General features: G+C 43.9%; 1 protein-coding gene across 3 annotated transcripts in view; it reads left to right on the top strand.

The window, feature by feature from the left end:
* CRHR2 (corticotropin releasing hormone receptor 2) overlaps window positions 1–19,275 on the top strand; it is a 140,882-nt gene that overhangs the window by 90,684 nt on the left and 30,923 nt on the right. For all 3 annotated transcript variants that reach the window (XM_048316473.1, XM_048316536.1, XM_048316617.1), the window contains 4 exons: window positions 8,365–8,482; window positions 11,463–11,616; window positions 14,341–14,401; window positions 18,469–18,541. In XM_048316473.1, the coding sequence (XP_048172430.1) occupies window positions 8,365–8,482; window positions 11,463–11,616; window positions 14,341–14,401; window positions 18,469–18,541 (406 nt within the window). The remainder of the gene's footprint in view (window positions 1–8,364; window positions 8,483–11,462; window positions 11,617–14,340; window positions 14,402–18,468; window positions 18,542–19,275) is intronic.

Raw genomic sequence — 19,275 nt, forward strand, 5'->3', positions numbered from 1 at the left:
AGGTGTTTTCTGCTCAAAAAGATACTTTGCATCCCTGTTTTCTCTTTGTACAAAAATTACTGATATCTGACCACCGTTCAGCGAAGCAAATTAGAGCAGAGTCCTAAACCTTTTTTTTCAGCCACAATCACAAGCTCCACTAAACGAAGTCATCTTTATCATTCCTGTGAAAATAACGGGAATTTCCTCCGGTGCAAGACTTGATGGCACAGTCAAGGTTGAAGCTGTGTTCTTGGAGTATTCAGGGGCTGGGTTTCAGTTATCCCTTGATTAAGCAGTGAGCACAGCCAGTCAGGGGCTGCCCTGCCTGTCAAGTGTTGTGTTGGCTGCATCCTTCCCACCCCAGGAACATTAGTGCTGAAAGCCTTTGCATCTAAAGCAGGCAGGATGCTCCATGTCCTGGGATTAAAAACTTGTTTGAAGGCAGGAGAGTGAAATTTTGGGAAAGACAGATGCACAGATGGTTCCACAGTGGGTTTATTTTTAGGGTCTCTGCACATCCTAAATACTCATGGAAACTGCTGCTTCTCCTCTTCACCTGAGTATTTCACTCCTGTCCTTGTGATAAAGATGTCACTTCCTTCCCAGCTTTTATTCTTCCCTTGCAACTGCCCCTTGCTTTTCCTGTGGGAATATTTACATTCCCTCAGGCAACTGCCACCAAGAAACTGATTTTTCCTGCCAGCCTCTCCAGCTGCTGTTCCCATCTGGAAGCATTAGGAATTCCAGAATATGTGCACTGATTGAGCATGGGGGAAAACCGTGGGGACCTCAGGGGAGGCTTCCATGTGGGTGAAAGCAAATAGGCCCTGACAGGCACAGAGGCTGGGAAATAACTTGCTGTTAGGTATTCTTCCCACTCTGTGCCATTTATGGGTTTGTCCACGTGCTTTGCCTGCCCTAGAAAAGACTAAAGAGGGGAAATAATTTTTTAGGTGTTGTCCATGATTCTCCTTCTGGCGTGTTCCAGTCACAGAATGGGAAGGGCTCTAGCAAAGTGCACTCCTGTTTCTCCTACCAACTGTTTTCACAGAGACTTTGGGACAGCAGTCCTAATTAAACATCATTATTAATGGAATACTACATGAATTAATAGAAGGTTTCTACGCTTCTTTAATAAAGTTTTCATTTGCAATTATTTCTATGCAGATGATTCAGCTAATTCAGCAAGCTTTCAACCACACTGGCACATTATTATGATTGTTAATGTTAATTGTTTGCCTCATGTTATGAATCAGAAAACAGTAGCTCTGTGCATCCCAGAGGAAAAATACCACTGTATGGATAGAGTGAGAAAAAACCCAATAAATCAACAGAAAGCTACTTTGAGCTTTACCAGTGCTATTTATAGACGTCCATTTCTGAATCAGTGAGGCCACCTCTACAGAAAGAGTTGATGTGATTTTCTTTCTGCTTTTCCAGATCTCACAATTTCGCAAGTCAAAAGAATGGGGTTTCTATTTCTCTGCTTTCTCTGTCGAATCACACAATTAAGGTCATTTCGTGGAAATAATTAGCAGGACGTCCTCTCTCTACCAACAACCAGAAGCTCTTTCTGCCCACCCCTGACCCAGGCTGCAGTCAGCTGCTGGAGAATTTCACTTTTTTCCCCCTTTGCTGCTGTTTTCCTTGGTGGAAGCCCAGCTCTGACACCCTGCACACGAGGCAGTTCAGAATGCCGGTGGTAGGAGATCGAGTCAGGGAACAGCATGGTCTGTTCTCAGATCAGATAAAGGGGTTGTTGTGGGGAATTTCTCACAATACACCTAGCTCTTGATTTATTCATTAGGAAGGCCAAGGAGAAGCATGTTGGCTTTCACCTTAATTGCGTCTTCATGTCCAGCCTCCTGCAGAGCTGAGCCGAGTGCTCTGTGTGTGTGGTGAGAGGGAGGCTCATCCCAGATCCCAGATTATCTCATCTAGTTTGGCCAGCACAGCCAGAGATGGGCTCTGAGACTCTGGATTCACTGGAATACACACATTTTCCTATAGACCCAGAGAACCACTGAGGCTGGAATAGACCTGTAAGATCATCAAGTCCAACCATTGCCCCAGCACTGCCGGGTCCACCACTAAGCCCTGTCCCCAAGTGCCACATCTGATTGTTTTTTGAACATTTCCAGGGATGGTGACTCAATCACCGCCCTGGGCAGCCTGTCCAATGCCTGATCACCCCTGCAGTGAAGAAATTTTCCCTAATATCCAATTTAAACCTCCCCTGGTGCAACTTGAGGCCATTTCCTCTGGTTCTGTCCCTTGTTTCCTGGGAGCAGAGCCTGACCCCCACCTGGCTGCCCCCTCCTGTCAGGAGTTCTAGAGAGTGAGAAGGTCCCCCCTGAGCCTCCTTTTCTGCAGACTAAACACCCTCAGCTCCTCAGCTGCTCCTCATCAAACTTCTGCTCCCGACCCTCCCCCAGCTCTTTTACCCTTCTGTGCACAAGCTGCAGTACTGTTGGCCCCAAATTCCTGTAAATATAAAACAAGGCACTTCATAACTCGGTGTCCCATGAGAGTGTGCTGTCACTTGCTACACTCCTCTACCCAAAGCCTCACATCATCAGCCTTTGAAACAGGTTTGGTGTCACATAAACCAACCCGTGATGACAAAACCACAAAATTCTCCTGGTAACACCGTGCTTGGAGGCAGGTATTGATGATCTGCTGCTCTTCCTGTTTCTTCCTTCAGCATTCCCTCCAGCTGGAAGGATAGAGGAGAACAGTATTCATGCTCCTGATTCCTAAACCAGGTGTCTGGGTCATGAGGACATGAAAACATGAGGGCATCTCTGTGCAAGCCCACAGCAGGACTCTCGTGCATCAGGCCCTCATCAGAAACTCCTGCCCTGTCAGGGGGAGGTTCTGGATACCATTCAGCAGGGAAAGCTCTGGTTCTTCAGAAATCATGAGGAACCAATGAACCCTTTCACTTCCAGAGCCAAGATGCCTCCAGTGGCAATATCTTCTCCCTCCACGTCAGAAACTGTCTGTCCTTCTGTTCTCTCCTCAAGGAAATCCTTTTCCTTCCACCCCCTCCTTCACTCAGGGTGCCACACAACCCCTGAATGTGCCTCTCTGACCTGCTTGCTCTATTTCAGGCAGGTATTTCCTGCCCAAAATCTGCTATCAGTCACAACCAGAAATGAAATTTCTGCATGAACTGTGTGACTCCAGGACGCAGCACCAAGCACTCCTCCCAGCTTGCTCCCACAGCCCATGGGCGAGCAGTTTCCTGCTGTCCAGATCCAGGATTTTTCTGTTCCTTCACCTTGCAGCTCCCAAAGGACAGGAGGGGGTGCAGTTTTGAGGAAATGCCTCCACATCCAGCCCTTGGGAAGTGGGCAGGACAAGCAGAGAAGAGGAACCCACACAGACAAAGGGGTTCTATTGTGAATAACGGGTTATGAGCTCTTCAATCCATCATGTTAGTGGAGTAATCCATGGTCTGACCCTGGTGAACATAAACCACAGAAGGAGTCCTGTGACTCCTGTGGGGAGTTGGGGCCACCAGCGAGGTCATTTAATGCATTTAAATGTGGTCTCTGAATCAGGAATATCTTCTGACTGCCAGAAGCAAGGAGGTAGGAGCAAGGAACAACTTGCAATCCAACTCTGCTGTTTCCAGTGCTCTTTCCCAAATTAAGTTTTACTGATCCCCAGAGGGACCGAGTCCCAGCCTAAATGGCACATTGGTCTGAGTGAACATGGAAGTTCTTATGTCTTTATGTTCTGGCCTCTTTAAGTCTGTGGTGACTGAATTGCTGCAGCTTCTCTATTCCATCTATCCTCAGACCCATGCACCAGGGAAGAGCTAGGGGAAAAGTCCAGCCAAAGCCCTGGCCAGTTTTCTTTGTCTGAAAAGGATTAGAGTAGGAAGGAAATACAGGAGATAATTAATTTCCCCTCAGTGGAAGCCCATAGCCTCCGTCTGTGATGCCTTGTGATGTGCCTGCCTTCAGGATCTCTGGGGTGGTGATTTGTGCTGCTGTTCTTGGAAGCTTGCACCATTCAGCACACATCAAGGCTTGTAAAACAAGTGGAAATGGCATAAACGATGTTACCTGACATGAAGAGGAATAGGAAACCTCCTATTGTCAGATCTTTTGGGCTAGGGGACTCTAAGTGGCTCTGTAAGTCACAATCCCTTCCCAGCAGTGCTGTAATTGTGTCCAGAGCAGCAGTTCAGCACCCAGTCCCCTCAGCTCCCATTTCTCCTCTCTCACATGACTCTTTCCCCGTTGAGAGGCAGCTCTCTGCTCTCTGTGCTCTCATTTTCTTCATGTTGCCACTGCCACAACCCCCAGATTGTGACATCCCCCTCCTGAGGTAAGAACAACCCTAAATTTCTTACCTTCAGGATTTTGAGGGAATTCATTCATGCCAGCCCCTATGCCTCCAGGGAAGCTCAATTCACTAACTTGTAACACAGCTTAATGGGTTTTAAATTCCACCACCTGCCAGTTGCAGCGTGATGGGAATATTCTTTTTCACTGCTGCCTGTGCGGGCAGTTATTGCTGCTCCTGGAGCACAGTCTTGGTTACTTTTCCACTCCACAGAGCAAAGCCAGCAATTAATCAAGGAGAAATGAACTGTGGGGCTCATTGTCATAGAAGACTGATATGACTGTTTTAAGTTTTCAAAATGGGACAGGTCATTTTCATGAATAACAGGAGTATTTACATTTAAATTAAGGCTTATAAAATTTAAGCTACCTTCTATCTACAAAGAGCCAGGAAAAGACCTGTGGAGGACAAATGACTCCTATGAGTATTCTGAGATTTTTTCCTCAGGCTTTGAGATGAATATGACAAGGTCAGCTTTGTCCTTTCCACAGACATTAGCTGTGCTGCAGGTCTCTTGTTGTTCACCACTTTTGTTGCCCAGTTTGGGAAATGTCCTTTGTTCAGTGCCCACCTCAGACTCCAGCCTGGCTGCAGAGATGAATTCTGTGCACAGGGTGAGCTGCTGAGCCCAACAGAGCAGTCTCACGTGAATAAAGCCTGGAGTGAGGAGACCCTTACCCAGTACCCCTCCAGATGCTTTACACATACTGAATTACAATAACCCCACTCTCCAGCAGTGCCTGAAAATGAGAGCAGCTTCCTCAGGAGGCTGCCAAGAGAGTGTTCTCTTGTCTCATCGACTGCAGCCCTGCACTGCTGTGCCCTGCAGCCTCCACACACTCCATTATCCTGCTGATTCTCCCTCCCCACCACAAACCTGACACAGTTATTTCTCAAGCTTTCCCTGCCCTTCGCTGTGGATTGCATTCCTGCCACTGTGATTTCTGTGCTGGTGGTAGTTAGGAGACAGAACCATGGGCTCTGGGCTCTTTGTGAACAATAACAAACTTTCAGCCTCCAGTTGGGACTCTTATTAAAAAAAATGAAAGGGAAAAACAAAACAAAAAGAAAAGGCAAAAGGTTAAAACCATTGTGTGCCTGGGGTCACATCACTGTCTGAGCTATTTAAAAAGGTCTGTGGCACTTTCAGACATCTCTCAGATTATCTTTCATGGTTCTCTTATCCCCAAGACAGGAAGCTTTTTAGCAGGTGAAAGCATCTATTTACCAGCCAAGCTACACACACAGTGTCTCCAAAAGGGAGTGAGGCAGTGGTATGAGGTTACTTGTACCCAAAATACGGATTTTGCTAAAGGCAGTGGGACAGGGGAGCCAACTCTCCCTGCTTCATGTCCAAAGCCAAAGCCTTCAGGCTTCACTTTGGTCAATTCCAGCTGCAGGCCACATTTATACTTTACTTAATTTTACACCAGGAGTACAACTTCCCTCAACAAATGGGGCTTTTGGAAAAGAAGGAGTGTTTTGATAATTATCTGTATAGATCGCGAGTTTCCAACACAGACCCGACCCTCTTGCTCTGGGTCCTGCACAGACCACTAAAAGTCTGAAGGATGCAGAGTGATGGGCAAAGAATACAAACCAATAGGAACCAAGAAGTAGTAAGGAGGGCAAAGACCTTACCAGCAAATAAAAACATTGAACCATAGAATTGTTAAGGTTAGAAAAGACCTTTGAGATCACCAAGTTCACTGAATTTGTCTTAAAACACAGAAGACAATGGGTTTTTGATGACTGGGATCCTCCTGGGGGGAAAGCTCTTGTTAATGAACCAAAAATCTGCAACTCTTTATCCTGTTTGCCTGTGTGCCCAGTCCAATGTCCTGCTGTAAATCTTGTGGCAATAAGATTTCCCCTAGCCACATTTAGTGATGTTCCAGCCTATGGGATGATTAAACTACAGCTAAATGGATGCCTGCAGCAAGGATTTCTTCTTTCTCCCCCCACTCTTTTATCTTATCTTTGCCAAGAAATACATTCAGGTGGCAAGCGTGCCTGATTTGTTTTGTTGTTAGAGCTCTCAAAAGCAATTAATTTCATCTCAATACCTCACAGTTTGACCTGAATTTCCTTAGTTTTAGTCCCCTGCCTCCTTCTCTCCCTAGGAGCAACATTTCAAACTCATCCCTTCATCTGCTAATCCTTGACCTGGAGGGAGGGAATAAAACATGGAGGTGAAGAGCAGCTGCAGGACATTTATGTGCAGGATGATCAACAGAGGACAGACCTTAGCAGGATGTTTCAAAGCCTGTCCAGAGCCAGGTGGGCTCCTGGGGCTCAGCATGGGCAGCTTGGTTGCCTCATTTCTTAGAAAGTCAAACCCAGCTGAACCTCAAAGCCAAAAAGCTGAACCTCAGCCTTTTGTTAAAAGTGAAATTCTCGCAGTGAGACGTGTCTGACATGTCCAAGAGCAGCGTTTTGGGAGTTTGTAAGTTAAGTTTGTAGCTTAAATAAAAGAGAAAGGGTCTGAGCAGCTGGAGATTTGTTCTCCAGATTAACTCATCGTGAGTTACTGAGGCGTTCAGAACCAAATACCAGTTTCATACTGGTGGACTGAGTTGGTAAACTCAGAGGCTATTTTAACATTGGCTTAGCAGGGTTATACCTCGGAGCGTTCTCTCTGTAAGTATCTCAGATGTGGGAGGTCTTGTCTTTGGTTTTTTGCTGGATTGCTTGAAAGCTCTGAGAGATTTGTGAGGCTGAAGGACATAACAGAATTTCTTCTGGCCCTACAACTGACTAATTTAGTCCTAGGAAAAGTACAATGAGTGTTTTATGGTAGGAAAATAGTGTTTGTTGTTAAGAAGAGTGGCTTGTTTGCCTTGCAAAAGACCTGAGGCAACAAAAATTTGGTTACTGGATTGTGCCTCTCTTTTTGCTGTCCCTGGGGTGAGCTCAGTCAGTTCCAGCTGAGCAGCTTTGAGCCACTTTCTCTGTTTGTCCCACATTATCTGGCAGCTTCCTTGGCAAGCAGGGAGCCTGATATGGCCACTGCCAAATCCCAGGAAGTGCTATGGATGTTTGAGCCTCTGTGGAAGTGATTTTCCTAAATGGAGTGGTTTGCATTTAGCCAAGAGATCATTTAATTGAGGACTCTGTAACTGCAGCGCTGCAGCTTGGCACCTGCCATCCTTTACCAGTTCACAGAGAATCAGAAGAGAAATGTTCTGGTCTTAAATGACTGAACCTGTCACGAGTTACTCTGTCTTGCTTCAGTGATGCTTTGGTTTCTGGCAGTAGCATCGTGCACTGGCTGCCACCTGGAGCCATTTCCAGCAGCAAATATATTTCAGATCTCCCCTCTTTTGCTTTATGGCACTATGTCCCAGCTTGCTGTAGCTCATATTTTACATTGTGCTCATGATTTACATTGCATCTGAATGGGAGCTGGCGAGGGACTGAAAACTGACACAAATATTTCCTGATGAAGGAGGATGTGCAGCTCTACCTCGTTTAAGGTACAGCCAGCTAAGGCCAGGACTGAAAACCAGGAAGTCTGTGCTCTCCTGTGGCATTAATTCAAGCTCACACAGGTGAGCCTGTTCAAGAACTAACCAAATGTAAACTATTCTAGCTTTGCCACTCCAGCACAAATATTTGTCACAGAATCTTCTGTAAGCAACTCAGCAGCCTCTAGGGCAGCCTGGTTGTTCAGAGGCTTTTCTATCAATTCCAGTTATTCTAGAGATGGAGGGAAGGGGAGCAAAACTAATAACCAAGGATGAAATGACAGCTTGAATATTGGATTTTTTTTCTCTAGTAGATCCTGTTTCACTTGTTTGAATTGATTTTTGTCAAAGGGAGCTCCCTGTGTTGTCCACACAAATTGTTGTACATGGCTTTGCAGAAACACAAGCCTCCTGTTTCGTAGAGTAAGAGAGGGACTGCAGGGGGATAAGGCATGCAATGAACAGAATTAAGTAGATTGTTTTACAGAGTTATTAATGTGTGTGTGTGTGTATATATTCACTGTATATGTTAACTTGAATGTGTTTCCCTGCTCAGGAGTATCCGATGCCTGCGGAATATTATCCACTGGAACTTGATCACCACGTTCATCCTGAGGAATGTGATGTGGTTTCTGCTTCAAATGATAGATCACAACATCCACGAGAGTAATGAAGTGAGTGCTGGGAGGTGGCAGGGCCCTGCCCTGGAGTTCGGGGTGTGTGGGAGCCCAGAATACAGAGAACACTTCTCTGCCTGTTCTGAAGGGTTCTATCCCTCTGGACAACACCGTCTTTGACCTTCGTCCATGGCCTCTGGGAAGAATTATTGCCTGGCCTCTGGGAAGAATTAGAATCTGGTGTGAATTAGGTGATAGAATACTATGTAAGGTTGTCACAGGGTGAAAAATTTAGAGGTTTTGGGTTTATTAATATAGTAAATAGATAAAAGCAAAAAACTTCAAAATGGAGGATTGTTGTTGTTCTCCAGACCTTCTTCTTCTTCTTCTTCATCTACTCCATATTCTGCAGTAGAAGTGGTCTGGGATGATTGGATAAAGAATTCCACAGTTCCTGCCTGGGTGATTAGATAATTTATTAGACATTGGTAGAAAAGTGAAAATATCTTGCATTTTAAGTTTTCATTGTTTAATTTACCTTTAAAAGGGCTGCGCAATCTTGATAATTTGGCTTTTCCTGCATTCTCTGCTTCATGCTATGTCTGGGTCACGTCAGTGGCCTGTACTTTCTAGATAAGATTTAATGAACAACTACAGAAGAAAGAGAAGGCTGAAAGTCCTGTTCAATTCTGACTCCTGGCACAGACTCTAAAAAGCCTCCCCCATCAGGGGAGACACAATTAAGGCACAGACCACGTCAGGGGTGCTGAGTTTGTTGGTATAAATATTGCAAGGGACACTTATCCACATGCTCAGAGTGACTTCCATGCTTCGCTTCATTTTAATGTCAGCTGGGCACTCATCATCCTTGATTAGCTCTTCAGACGTAAGGTTTGACATCTGAACTTCAGTCCCATGCTCTGGAAGAACAAATAGAGAAATCATTAGTGCCCAGATAAAGAAGATGTCCATGCATAAATCTCTATTATTATTCATCCAGATGCTCCTTTGAGAAAATGGAAATTCTGTTAATTCAGTGTTCGCTCTGTCTGTGTTTCTGGCATTCTCACACTCCAGAAGATGGGGGTTTATGAACTTCATGGTCAGTGGTTTCATGCTGTGTGACTTGCTCTCATGACAATGCTGCAAATCTTTATTGAGATTTTTAGTTATTTAGGAAAAATCTGTTGGAGACTGGCACTCAAATACCTTGTAAAATGTGAGCACAAAGTGACAATGGAAATATAAACCTGCAAATATAAGGACAGGTCATCACATGCCCCAGTTTTCATTAACTCATCTTTTCTCTGCAGCCTTTTTGGGAAAGGTGCTTTATACAAGCTCGGTGATAACTTTGTTACATGATTGTGGGATAAGTCAGTCAAAATAACACCACCAAAATGAATGGGAACATCATTTATTCTAGATATTCATATGATCTCTTCTGTGCTGATCAGTGGAGATTAAATAGCACGGATACAGCGGCATCGATGTGGAAATATTTTGCATGAAGTTTATAATGCTTACAGAAAATTCCAGAAGGAATTGGTTATCTGGAGCCTAATGGTGGGTACATGTGGGGATCAAGAATCCTCAGTCAAATAAACAGAATGGCTCGAACTAATGAGCTCTGCAAATCTGGTTTACTATTCAATGTTACTAAATCCACAATTCCCAAAGGACTTGCTCAAAATTCATTTTATTCTGGTCTCCTATGGAAGTCATGCAGGGGGAGTTTTCACCACCGTTATTTGTATTTGTCTGTATCTACCAGAATCTTTCCAATCCATGGGCCAGTTCCTCTCAGTTCTGACACAGGAAAAAGTGACTTGGATATAATTGTTTTTTACAATTCCTGTAAAAACAGGGAAGGGAAGGGAAAGGGGAAGGGAAAGGGAAACTTAATTTGGTTTAAACTTCTGAAAACAAAATGTTTCGTCTTCTTCTGGGTTGTTTTGGGGTTTAATCCTATTTTAAGGGTGAAGCCAAACTAAATTTCAAATATTAATGAAATAATACAGTAGTGAAAGCTTTAACACATCAAAGGATTTCTTCTTTTTATTTCCATTCCATAAACAGAAGCAATCACAACTTGTGGATGGGCTGTCGTTTTGTAATTGTGCTTCTTGCCCAATAAATTCCTAATCCTCAGAATTTTACTGGGTTTCATGGTGCATCTGCTGCTCTGTTGGCTGCCTGGAGACCAGCAATATCTCCTGCATGTGAAGGCTAAGATAAAATTAACTGAGGGTCAAAAGTTTCAAATAATTATGCAGAGTTAATTAAAAGGCTGGAGAATAGTGAGACCAAAATGACCAAAATCAGTGACAGCAGAGAACCCAGGTAATTAGAGTTGTGCTTCAAGAAATACATTCCATGTATGGTAAGAAAGAAGTTTTCCCAGACTTAGGTGAGCAGCACTGTGGAAATTACCACCAGTTCCTTGTGATTTATGGCTGGGATGTTCCCATCTGGAGCTAATCGTGCTTCCCACAGCTGTGCTCTCACTGCACAGCCATTCTGAGGAGAGGCCTTTACTGGTAGACCAAAAATTCTTGTTGAGGTTGTGGCAAAATTCAGAGGTGACCAGTGGCATGGTGTGACTTAACAGAGTGTAGTACTGACAGCAGGAACAGAGGGGATGAAGTGGCTGATAAAAATTTGCCTTTAAAGTATTTTTTTTCTAAATATCAGTGGTGCTCCTTCCTTTCAGTGGAAAGGAAGCAAGATTGTGGCACTAACAGAGATCACCTGTGGTCAAATGAGCTACAGCTCTTGGAGGCTTGTTCTGGAACCTGAATTTTCCAGACGTGTTTAGATACAGCAGACCCTGGTCGAAGCCAGCCTCAGCAGAAGGTCTCAGATGGAGCTGTGAGTTCCTGTCAGCACCTAAAATACTGTGATTCCAAGCCACAGGATAAATCTGCATCCCATGAATAAATTCTAGCAATGATTTTTTTAAGGGGATAACAACATATAGAATCTCTTAAATGTTCTCACCATGACTTTGAAATATTCTTTTCTGTTCCCTTTCCAGCCCTGGTGTCGATGTATTACCACTGTCTACAATTACTTTGTGGTGACCAACTTCTTCTGGATGTTTGTGGAAGGCTGCTACTTACACACTGCTATAGTGATGACCTACTCCACAGATAAGCTGAGGAAATGGGTCTTCCTCTTCATAGGATGGTGTAAGTGCCTTTTGTGGTTAAAATGGTGCTCTGTGGTACCTGGCATTAAAGTGTTAAAGACAAGAGAGGCAAGAATAAATATTACAAATCCCACGGAGGTGAAATCTGGATCTCTCAGTCTGAACAGACACTTCTAAGTGAGGAGCTGACTTGAAAAAAAGCCTAATTATCTGCCAGTCCAGCCCTACAGCTGTCATTTGGACTGCTGAGGGATTTGTTCCTAGAAAATAGCCTTTGGCAAAGAGTCACACGTCATCTTTGTACTGTCCTTGGGGCTACTCAGAGACTCAGCTGTGGTAAAGCTGCCTTTGGGATGCTGTGGTCACGTATGGCCTCTGAGGTCAAAAAGGGATGTGGAAAACTGGAGATTCTCCAGGTGAAAATGTGATCAGGGATCTGAAGGGCATGAGCTGTGATGTGAGGCTGAAGGAGCTGAGTTTTAATCTGGCAAAGAGGAAGATGAGGAGGGATCTGTTTGGTACCAGGAGTGATTTGAAAGATAATTAAAAAGATGATGGAGCCACATTCTTCTTGGTAGTAGCAGATGTTATAAGGAGGGACAAATCCATAAACTGCAGACTGGGAGGTTCCAGTTGGACATAAAGGAAACAGAAAATGTACCAGGAGATGGGCTGGAATATGTGACTTACAAGCTGTGAAACCTCTGACCTTGGGGATATTGAAAATACTGCCAGGCTAAGCCCTGGCTGAGGTGGGTGAGTGTTGATAGTTCTGCTCAGAGCAGGAAATTGGAGCAAGCAGCTTCAGAGGTCCTTCCCAACCAGTATGTCCATGTTTTGAACTTGGCCAGGAGACATTTGGCAGGACAGGCCCCGTGCAGGCAGCTTGTTCACGTGAAAGGAAATCTGAGGTCCAACTGAACCAGTGAATCTGGCAGTTCTTTTCTGTTGAAGGAAGGAAGGTGGGAAAAAGTCACCAATATTTTCTTTTGTGAAAGCAGAATGACATTTTGTTCAGAAGTGCCTCTCCCTCTCTGCAGAAGTAATTGGATTGCAGTTCTGAAGGCAGAAACAGCCTTTGAAACAAAATACGTCATTCAATCCAAAATCAAATGGGAGGAAAGAGGAGTTGTAGTCGAAAGAAAATGTTTATTTGGGGAGTTGATTCAATTTTTTCCCCAACAGTTTCCAATTCTCTCAGCAAACTGGAAAATCAGCTGCTTACACAGCTCTCACAGGTTGGTTTGATCCCTGGTGTTTTCCCTCCCTACCTCTGTCAGAACCCTCTGGGTCTCTCTTTACTAATGCAGGAGTGGTGTGAGCTACACATACCTTTCCACCCACCTTTTGGGTGCATTCTGGCTTTGCTCTGCCTCCCCATACAGATTTTTTTACCAGTCTCATTCTCAAATCCCTGTTCTTCACTTCACAAGGAAAAGTAAAATAATTTCCTTCAGGAGAGAGGACGTGGCTCCATTTTCTCTGTCCATTCCTCACAAGAACATGGGAACATGAGTGCACCAGACCCTTTGAGACTGTGGTGAACAGAATGAAAGACAGCACAATCATTTGGAGGGCCACCCAGCCCCTTCAATCACTCGAGGAATCACCAGGGATGTTGGGGCAGGAGATCAGAGCACTCCTTGCTGAGGTTAAAGATGACCCCTCAGCAGCTCAGGCCCATCCCTTCTGTGTCGTGGTTCTCTTTCCATCTCTTTAAAGCCTCCATTTCCCACGAGAGATGCAGCAAATGCGAGGTTAAAAGGCTGTGTTAGAAACAAATCCACCTCTGCTCCTCCATGAGGGTTTAAGTCACGTTGCTCACACGGGTAGAAGCAGATACTCATGAGAGTCACTGGATCTGGGCCCTGTCCATGCACTCACCTCAGCGATTTCAGAGGGACATGAACCTGGAGTTTGGAATGAGGGATGGAGCTGGCGAGGCTGGACTTGTTTGGGTTTTCCTGAGGTGAGGAGTTAAAGGGGGAATGGAGAGGGAAAACTCTCCCCTTCTAATTTTGACATCAGTCTAGTCCTTGCTTGAACGTGAGTCAAAAGGCCAGTTCCATTTACTCTTCCTCCCTTCCAGATTCCTCCTCCAGCAAATCCCCTTCAAACCAGCTGGTTTGGAAGGCCTAACACAAACGCTTCTTAGGGAGTGCAGTGATGTCTGTAAAGTTAAAAGTAGCTGGATCCTTCAGAAGGAGAAAAAAACCAAGAATTCTGATGCTGCAAGATATCAAACTATTCTTTCTCACAACCCTGTTTCATAGGGAACACTGAACTCAAAAAACTTGTTGAAAGTTTTGCAAATGTGCTTCATCCAAAGATCCCATTAAGTTTACAAGCTTTTTGGAGCCAGGGAAATAAAAACCTAAACACCCACTCCTAAGTACTGTCTTTTAAGATTTTGCTGTGTCAGCTGCAGGAAAATGATAAGGGACCAAAACTGCCTTTAAGTCAGCCAAAATTGTTCTGGTCACTTCTATGGAAATACAGGTATTCGTGTCTGTGTTTGTTAATATTTTTATTCCCTTCCCTTATTGGTATTGAAGTTTTGTCAAGATTATCTTTTTTTTTTTAAATTTTTGAACTAAAATCTTAGCAGTTGTGATGTCTCAAGCAGACCAAGATAGGACCACTTGTATTTAGAGTCTCCCAGTTCATTAACTCAGACTCTCCTTGCACAAACCTGAATTTACTTTGGTACCATGGATACATCCATCCATCCATGATTAACTCCTGAGTTTTTTTGCTCCTGCAGGTATTCCCTGTCCAATCATCATTGCCTGGGCCATTGGCAAGCTGTATTATGAAAACGAACAGTAAGTGACGTTATTGTTTGTGTTTGTGTGGCTCTCTAAACAAATTAGGACATGAATACACATCCAAACCATATCCCAGGGCACATATTCCTGCTTCCACTGGCTGTGCATTTCCTTCTTCCTCAGTGTGAGGAGCTCAGCCATGCCCATTCCCTGCCTGTCCTGCCTGGTTTCTTACACATGGAATTGGAGAGCTCTTGTTCTCTAAGAAAAATGTCCTTAAAGAGCTGCCAGGTCTGATCAGTTCCTCTGTCCCTAAGGACAGGTTCCCAGGGGGATTTCATCCACTAATTATTTAAACAGCTGCAAGCTCCTCTTCTAAAATCCAGGGTCCTGACGTTGCTCCTTGCCAGGGCTGTTGTCCATTTGTCCTGAGCACTGGGGGAATCATGTGCCGCTCCCAGGAGGTCAGACCCAGCCAACTGGACATGGACAGCAAACGTGGATTTGCCTGCAGCTTCCAACACTGTTTGGGACAGCCCAAAATTCAGGAAAAAATGGGAAACTCCTCTTTCTCCATCTGAGTATCCATTTAAGTTGTTTGGGTTCAGGTTGTGTAGCTCATCGTAGTTTAAAAGCTCAAAATAGCACACAGAAAGAATGTTAAGGAAATGCTTCAACCAACTTCTTCACTTTTTAGTCTTTGTACTTCACAGAGATAATTTTTTGCACTGTGAGGCAACTATAATTGGTACTGTGGCAAATATCCTGTCTGGGGTTTACCAGTTCTTTAGCAAAATATGGCAACTCCAAGAAAAAAAAAAGTACTGTCAAATCTCAATTTTAAAAAACCCACACAAACTATTAAGAATTATTGCAGTAATTTCATTGATGGGCATTTGTTAAGGGGAAGAACATTAGTGAGATCTAATGAACAATAGTGATAAAACCAGTGGTGGGTTTGGTTATATAAAGAGCTATTGGAGAACCCTGTAGAATATTAAGTAGTGCTATTCAACAGAAATGTGTTCTACATATCTGTATCTTATCACAACTGTCTTCCTAAATTGTCCTCTTCAATATTCAGGGAGTGTTTGTTTATCCTTCCAGAGGTAAAAAAAAGAATAAAAAGTGGTTAAACGGCTCTTATTTCACACAGATGCACCAAATAATTGTCAGTGATTTTTCTCTTTTTGCTTTTAAAGAAATTATTTTATTGCAGAAACAATGGTGTGTGCTGGATTTAAAGTAAGACTTCAGATGATTGGCAGAACAGTTTGCAATACCTCAGCTAAAGGTCCCAGTTAGAACAGTTAAGACTCTAAATATGAAATATTGCTAATCAAATGCAGACATTTATAATGTCTCTGGCAAATAGCTGTCTCCTCTCGGCGTTACTCACCAGATTTCATCAGAAATATTTAGATTATAATGTAGCAGAGCTGGTTTACAGCCCATTGAGAGCAACACAGACCTAAAAATGCTGATTTTTGTTTTTTCTCCACCACCTACAAAAAGAACCTGGAGCACCAACTCCCCTGGAGAGTCCTATGTTGCAGAGTCTGCCTTTGGTCACAACCTTGTTTCCTCAGAGTGCGTGGAAGTAAATCCACATTAATTCTTCACTCAGCACAGCCTTGGTCTAATACTGGACTTCAGATAATAAATTTCATCATTTTGGTCTTCCAGCTAAGTAACATTTAAATTCCAGAGAGCAGTTAGCAGCCTTTGCCCTGGAACCTCGTTTGTGCTCTACCAGCTCTGTTCCAAATTCTTTGCTGACTTTTTCTAGCCCACTAAGTTCTGCCACATGCCTCAGTCTGCTTCTTATTAGTCCCTCTGCTAGATCAGCCAGCTTCCCAGGAACTCTGTGCTTCTCTTAGTTCTCTGAGTTTCAGGCAATAAAAAATAGTTCTCCCAAAATACTCTTCAAAATCTTCTCTCAAATGTAGGTCTTGCGAGTTCTGGAGAATTTTGTTTCCTGCCCTGGCATATCTTGTAATTATTTTTTCTTCATATCTTTCCAGCTACATAAAAAAAAATAAAATTCAAAAACCCAGTTTCATTCATTTAAGGCTGCCCTGGGGATTCTTCTTGGATGATAACTTGGCTGGAGGAAGTACCTTATTCCAAGTCTTGTTCTCATGCCCAAATTTTGAAAGATGAGTTGCAAAATTATCAATTCACACTTATTTTTGCCAGGGCACCAGGGAATAGCAGACATCTTTCAGATTTCTGAAACATTCAAAGCTCCCTCATTCGTTTGGAACTCAAAGGATGTAGGAATTGAGCCAAGAAAAGGCAAATAATTGTCAGGTACTGAGCTGTGTTCCTGATTCCAGCTGCATACCTCAGCTCTCCTGTCCACTCAGAGCATCTTGCAATGGGCAACCAGCTCCTCCTGTTTCAGCAAACAACACATTTTGGAGGGAGGCTTTGAGGGCGTGGTGTGATCCATAAGGGTCCCATCTGAACCAGAACTTTCCTAATCCCAGCTCATTTCCCCTGGACCTGTGAGGTCGTATCTTACAGACTGCAACCTCTTGGAGGCAACACCTATTACATCTTGCTGCTTGTAAAAGTGCAAATCTGGCTCCATGGTCTCCTTAGCTCAGAATTCCCCTTGTTTCCATGTCTCCAGTGGCACTAAATTATCTGTTCCACAAAGCAAACATGGGGAAGGCATAACTTCTGCTGTATAGACTTGTTGTGTGGTATCCATGACAGGGAAGAAAACTCTCAGACCCTTGGACTCCAGAATCTACTTCCTGAGGGATCTGGAGCTCCAATGATCTAAGCCTTCAGGAATTATGAACGCAAATCTGTCTTTGCTTGGTGGAATCCTGGATCCAGACCCCGTGGCTGTATCTGTAATGCTAAATGAGTTGGGCCTGGATTAATTCCTGGGGCTCAGCTTCCAAATAGCATGGAACCATTCACACCCGTATTATTAAACCTTCTTGGCCTCCAAAATCAGGGGAGCTGCAGTTTGTGGACTATTGGGAATGTCCTCTGGCTGCTGATAGCTTCAGATATGTTCCCCAGGAATAGTTTTGGACTTGATTAGTTTTTGGCCTGGTCCAAAACTACCCCAAGGAAAATGGAACGGTGCGAGTTCAGACCTGAGCCCAGTCTCTCATTCCTTTACCAGCATGACAGATTTATTATTCCCAGTGCAGAGGATGAAGCGAGTGTCAGTGTGGGTTGCTGTGAAATCACAGGGGTATTTTTTTGTATAACACAGCAGGGAGAAAACACTTGGAATTAGTGGAAGAGGAAGTCAAGCCAGCGCTCGGTTGCGTGCGACACCTCCAGGCTCTCTGCTGCTCTGAGGCCACTCAGTTTATCTGTGATTTCACTTCACCTGAGTCCATTTCCCTGTCCATTTTGGGTTGTGCCAGACAGTTTGGAAGGTGATGTTGGAGCAGAAATTTGGTACCATCAAAGGATGGCTCTGTTCTGCCTGCTGGCTTTGGTGGCCATGGAATTATTAAGGTTGGACAAGGCCTCTCAGCTCACGGAGCCCAGCCACTCACCCAACTATGCCAGGTCCTTCACTAACCCGTGGCCCCAAGTGCCACATCTACATGGTTTTTGAGCACTTCCAGGGATGGTCACTCCACCACTGGAGTCTCCAGTGGTCCCCAGATTCATTCAAAGCCAATGGGGTGACTCCTTATTCTTTCAGTATTTTATTTAGACAGCATTTCCATGCAACTTGAGATGTTTAAGTTACAGCCCTTACTTTGTGCAATGTGTCTTTGGGCACTGCAATGGATAACAGGGTTTTTTTTCTCTTACACAGAATATTTCTTTGATCCCTTTCTCAGACATCTCCTGCATCCTCCTTACAGCAGGTTCTCACATTTCTTGGAAGTATTTACGTAGGCAATAGCCAAAAACATAGAGGGAACATGAATGTTCTAATTGGAGGGGAAAATGGGGATCAGATCTGTGTCCAACAGCAGGTGATTTGCAGCAGAAAACTCAATTACTTGCTGATAATTTATATATGATTAAACAATACAGTGAAAAAAGAAACGCCTCTCTATATCCAACATATTACAGTCTAAAATAAGTGAATTTACCTTTACAAATTGTTTTCTTACTTGTTTTGTTTTTTACAGGTGCTGGTTTGGAAAAGAGCCAGGGAAATATATTGACTACATATACCAAGGGCCAGTGATTCTTGTTCTCCTGGTAAGTGTTTATGTGGGTGGGAGGACACTGCCATCTCCCACTGAGAGGAGATTTGATCTATGATGTTCCACATCTGCTTTTATGGAAAATAAGATGCAAACAAGGCCAAACATCTTCAGGTGTTCTCTGAAGTGGCCACAGTAGATAACACTGCAAGAATTGAAATTAGTTGGTTTTGGCTGTTTCTTTGGTTTTGGGCCATTCTTTCCTCCTCCTGCTGCAGTGCTGTTTGCCTTTGTACAAGGTTTTGAGATGAGGGAAGGAAAAATGTTCAAAACCAGGAGGTGCAGTGCAATATCTGCTCACCCACTTGGGACTCTGGACAGCTACAGCAATTCTGTCACTCACATTATTTAGAAAAGTGTAATAATCATGGTCAGGAATTGCGTCTTGCACAGTCATGTCCATTTTCTGCATCACCATCACTGCTGTGTGTTTGTTTCTAGATTTCCTTTTGTGAAGTTTCCTTCCCAGTGCTGCCCACAGTTACCAGGCTGTTTATCTGTTTACCCAACAGTCCGTTTCCTGTGCCAACCAAGAGTAGGCAGAGGGAGAAGGAAGCTCATTCATAACCCATTTCGAGCCTTCAGCTGAAGCACACTGGTGCTTTCCCAGAAAAAAACCAAAACTGGCTGTGGATGGAAAGCATTAGTTAGCTATTAGTAAGGACAAAGCTGAAAAAATTATTCTACTCCTCCAGGCAGATGAACCAACAGAGAATTCCCCGGGCTCAG

This window comes from Corvus hawaiiensis, chromosome 1, assembly GCF_020740725.1.
Source record: "Corvus hawaiiensis isolate bCorHaw1 chromosome 1, bCorHaw1.pri.cur, whole genome shotgun sequence".
Taxonomy (NCBI): domain Eukaryota; kingdom Metazoa; phylum Chordata; class Aves; order Passeriformes; family Corvidae; genus Corvus; species Corvus hawaiiensis.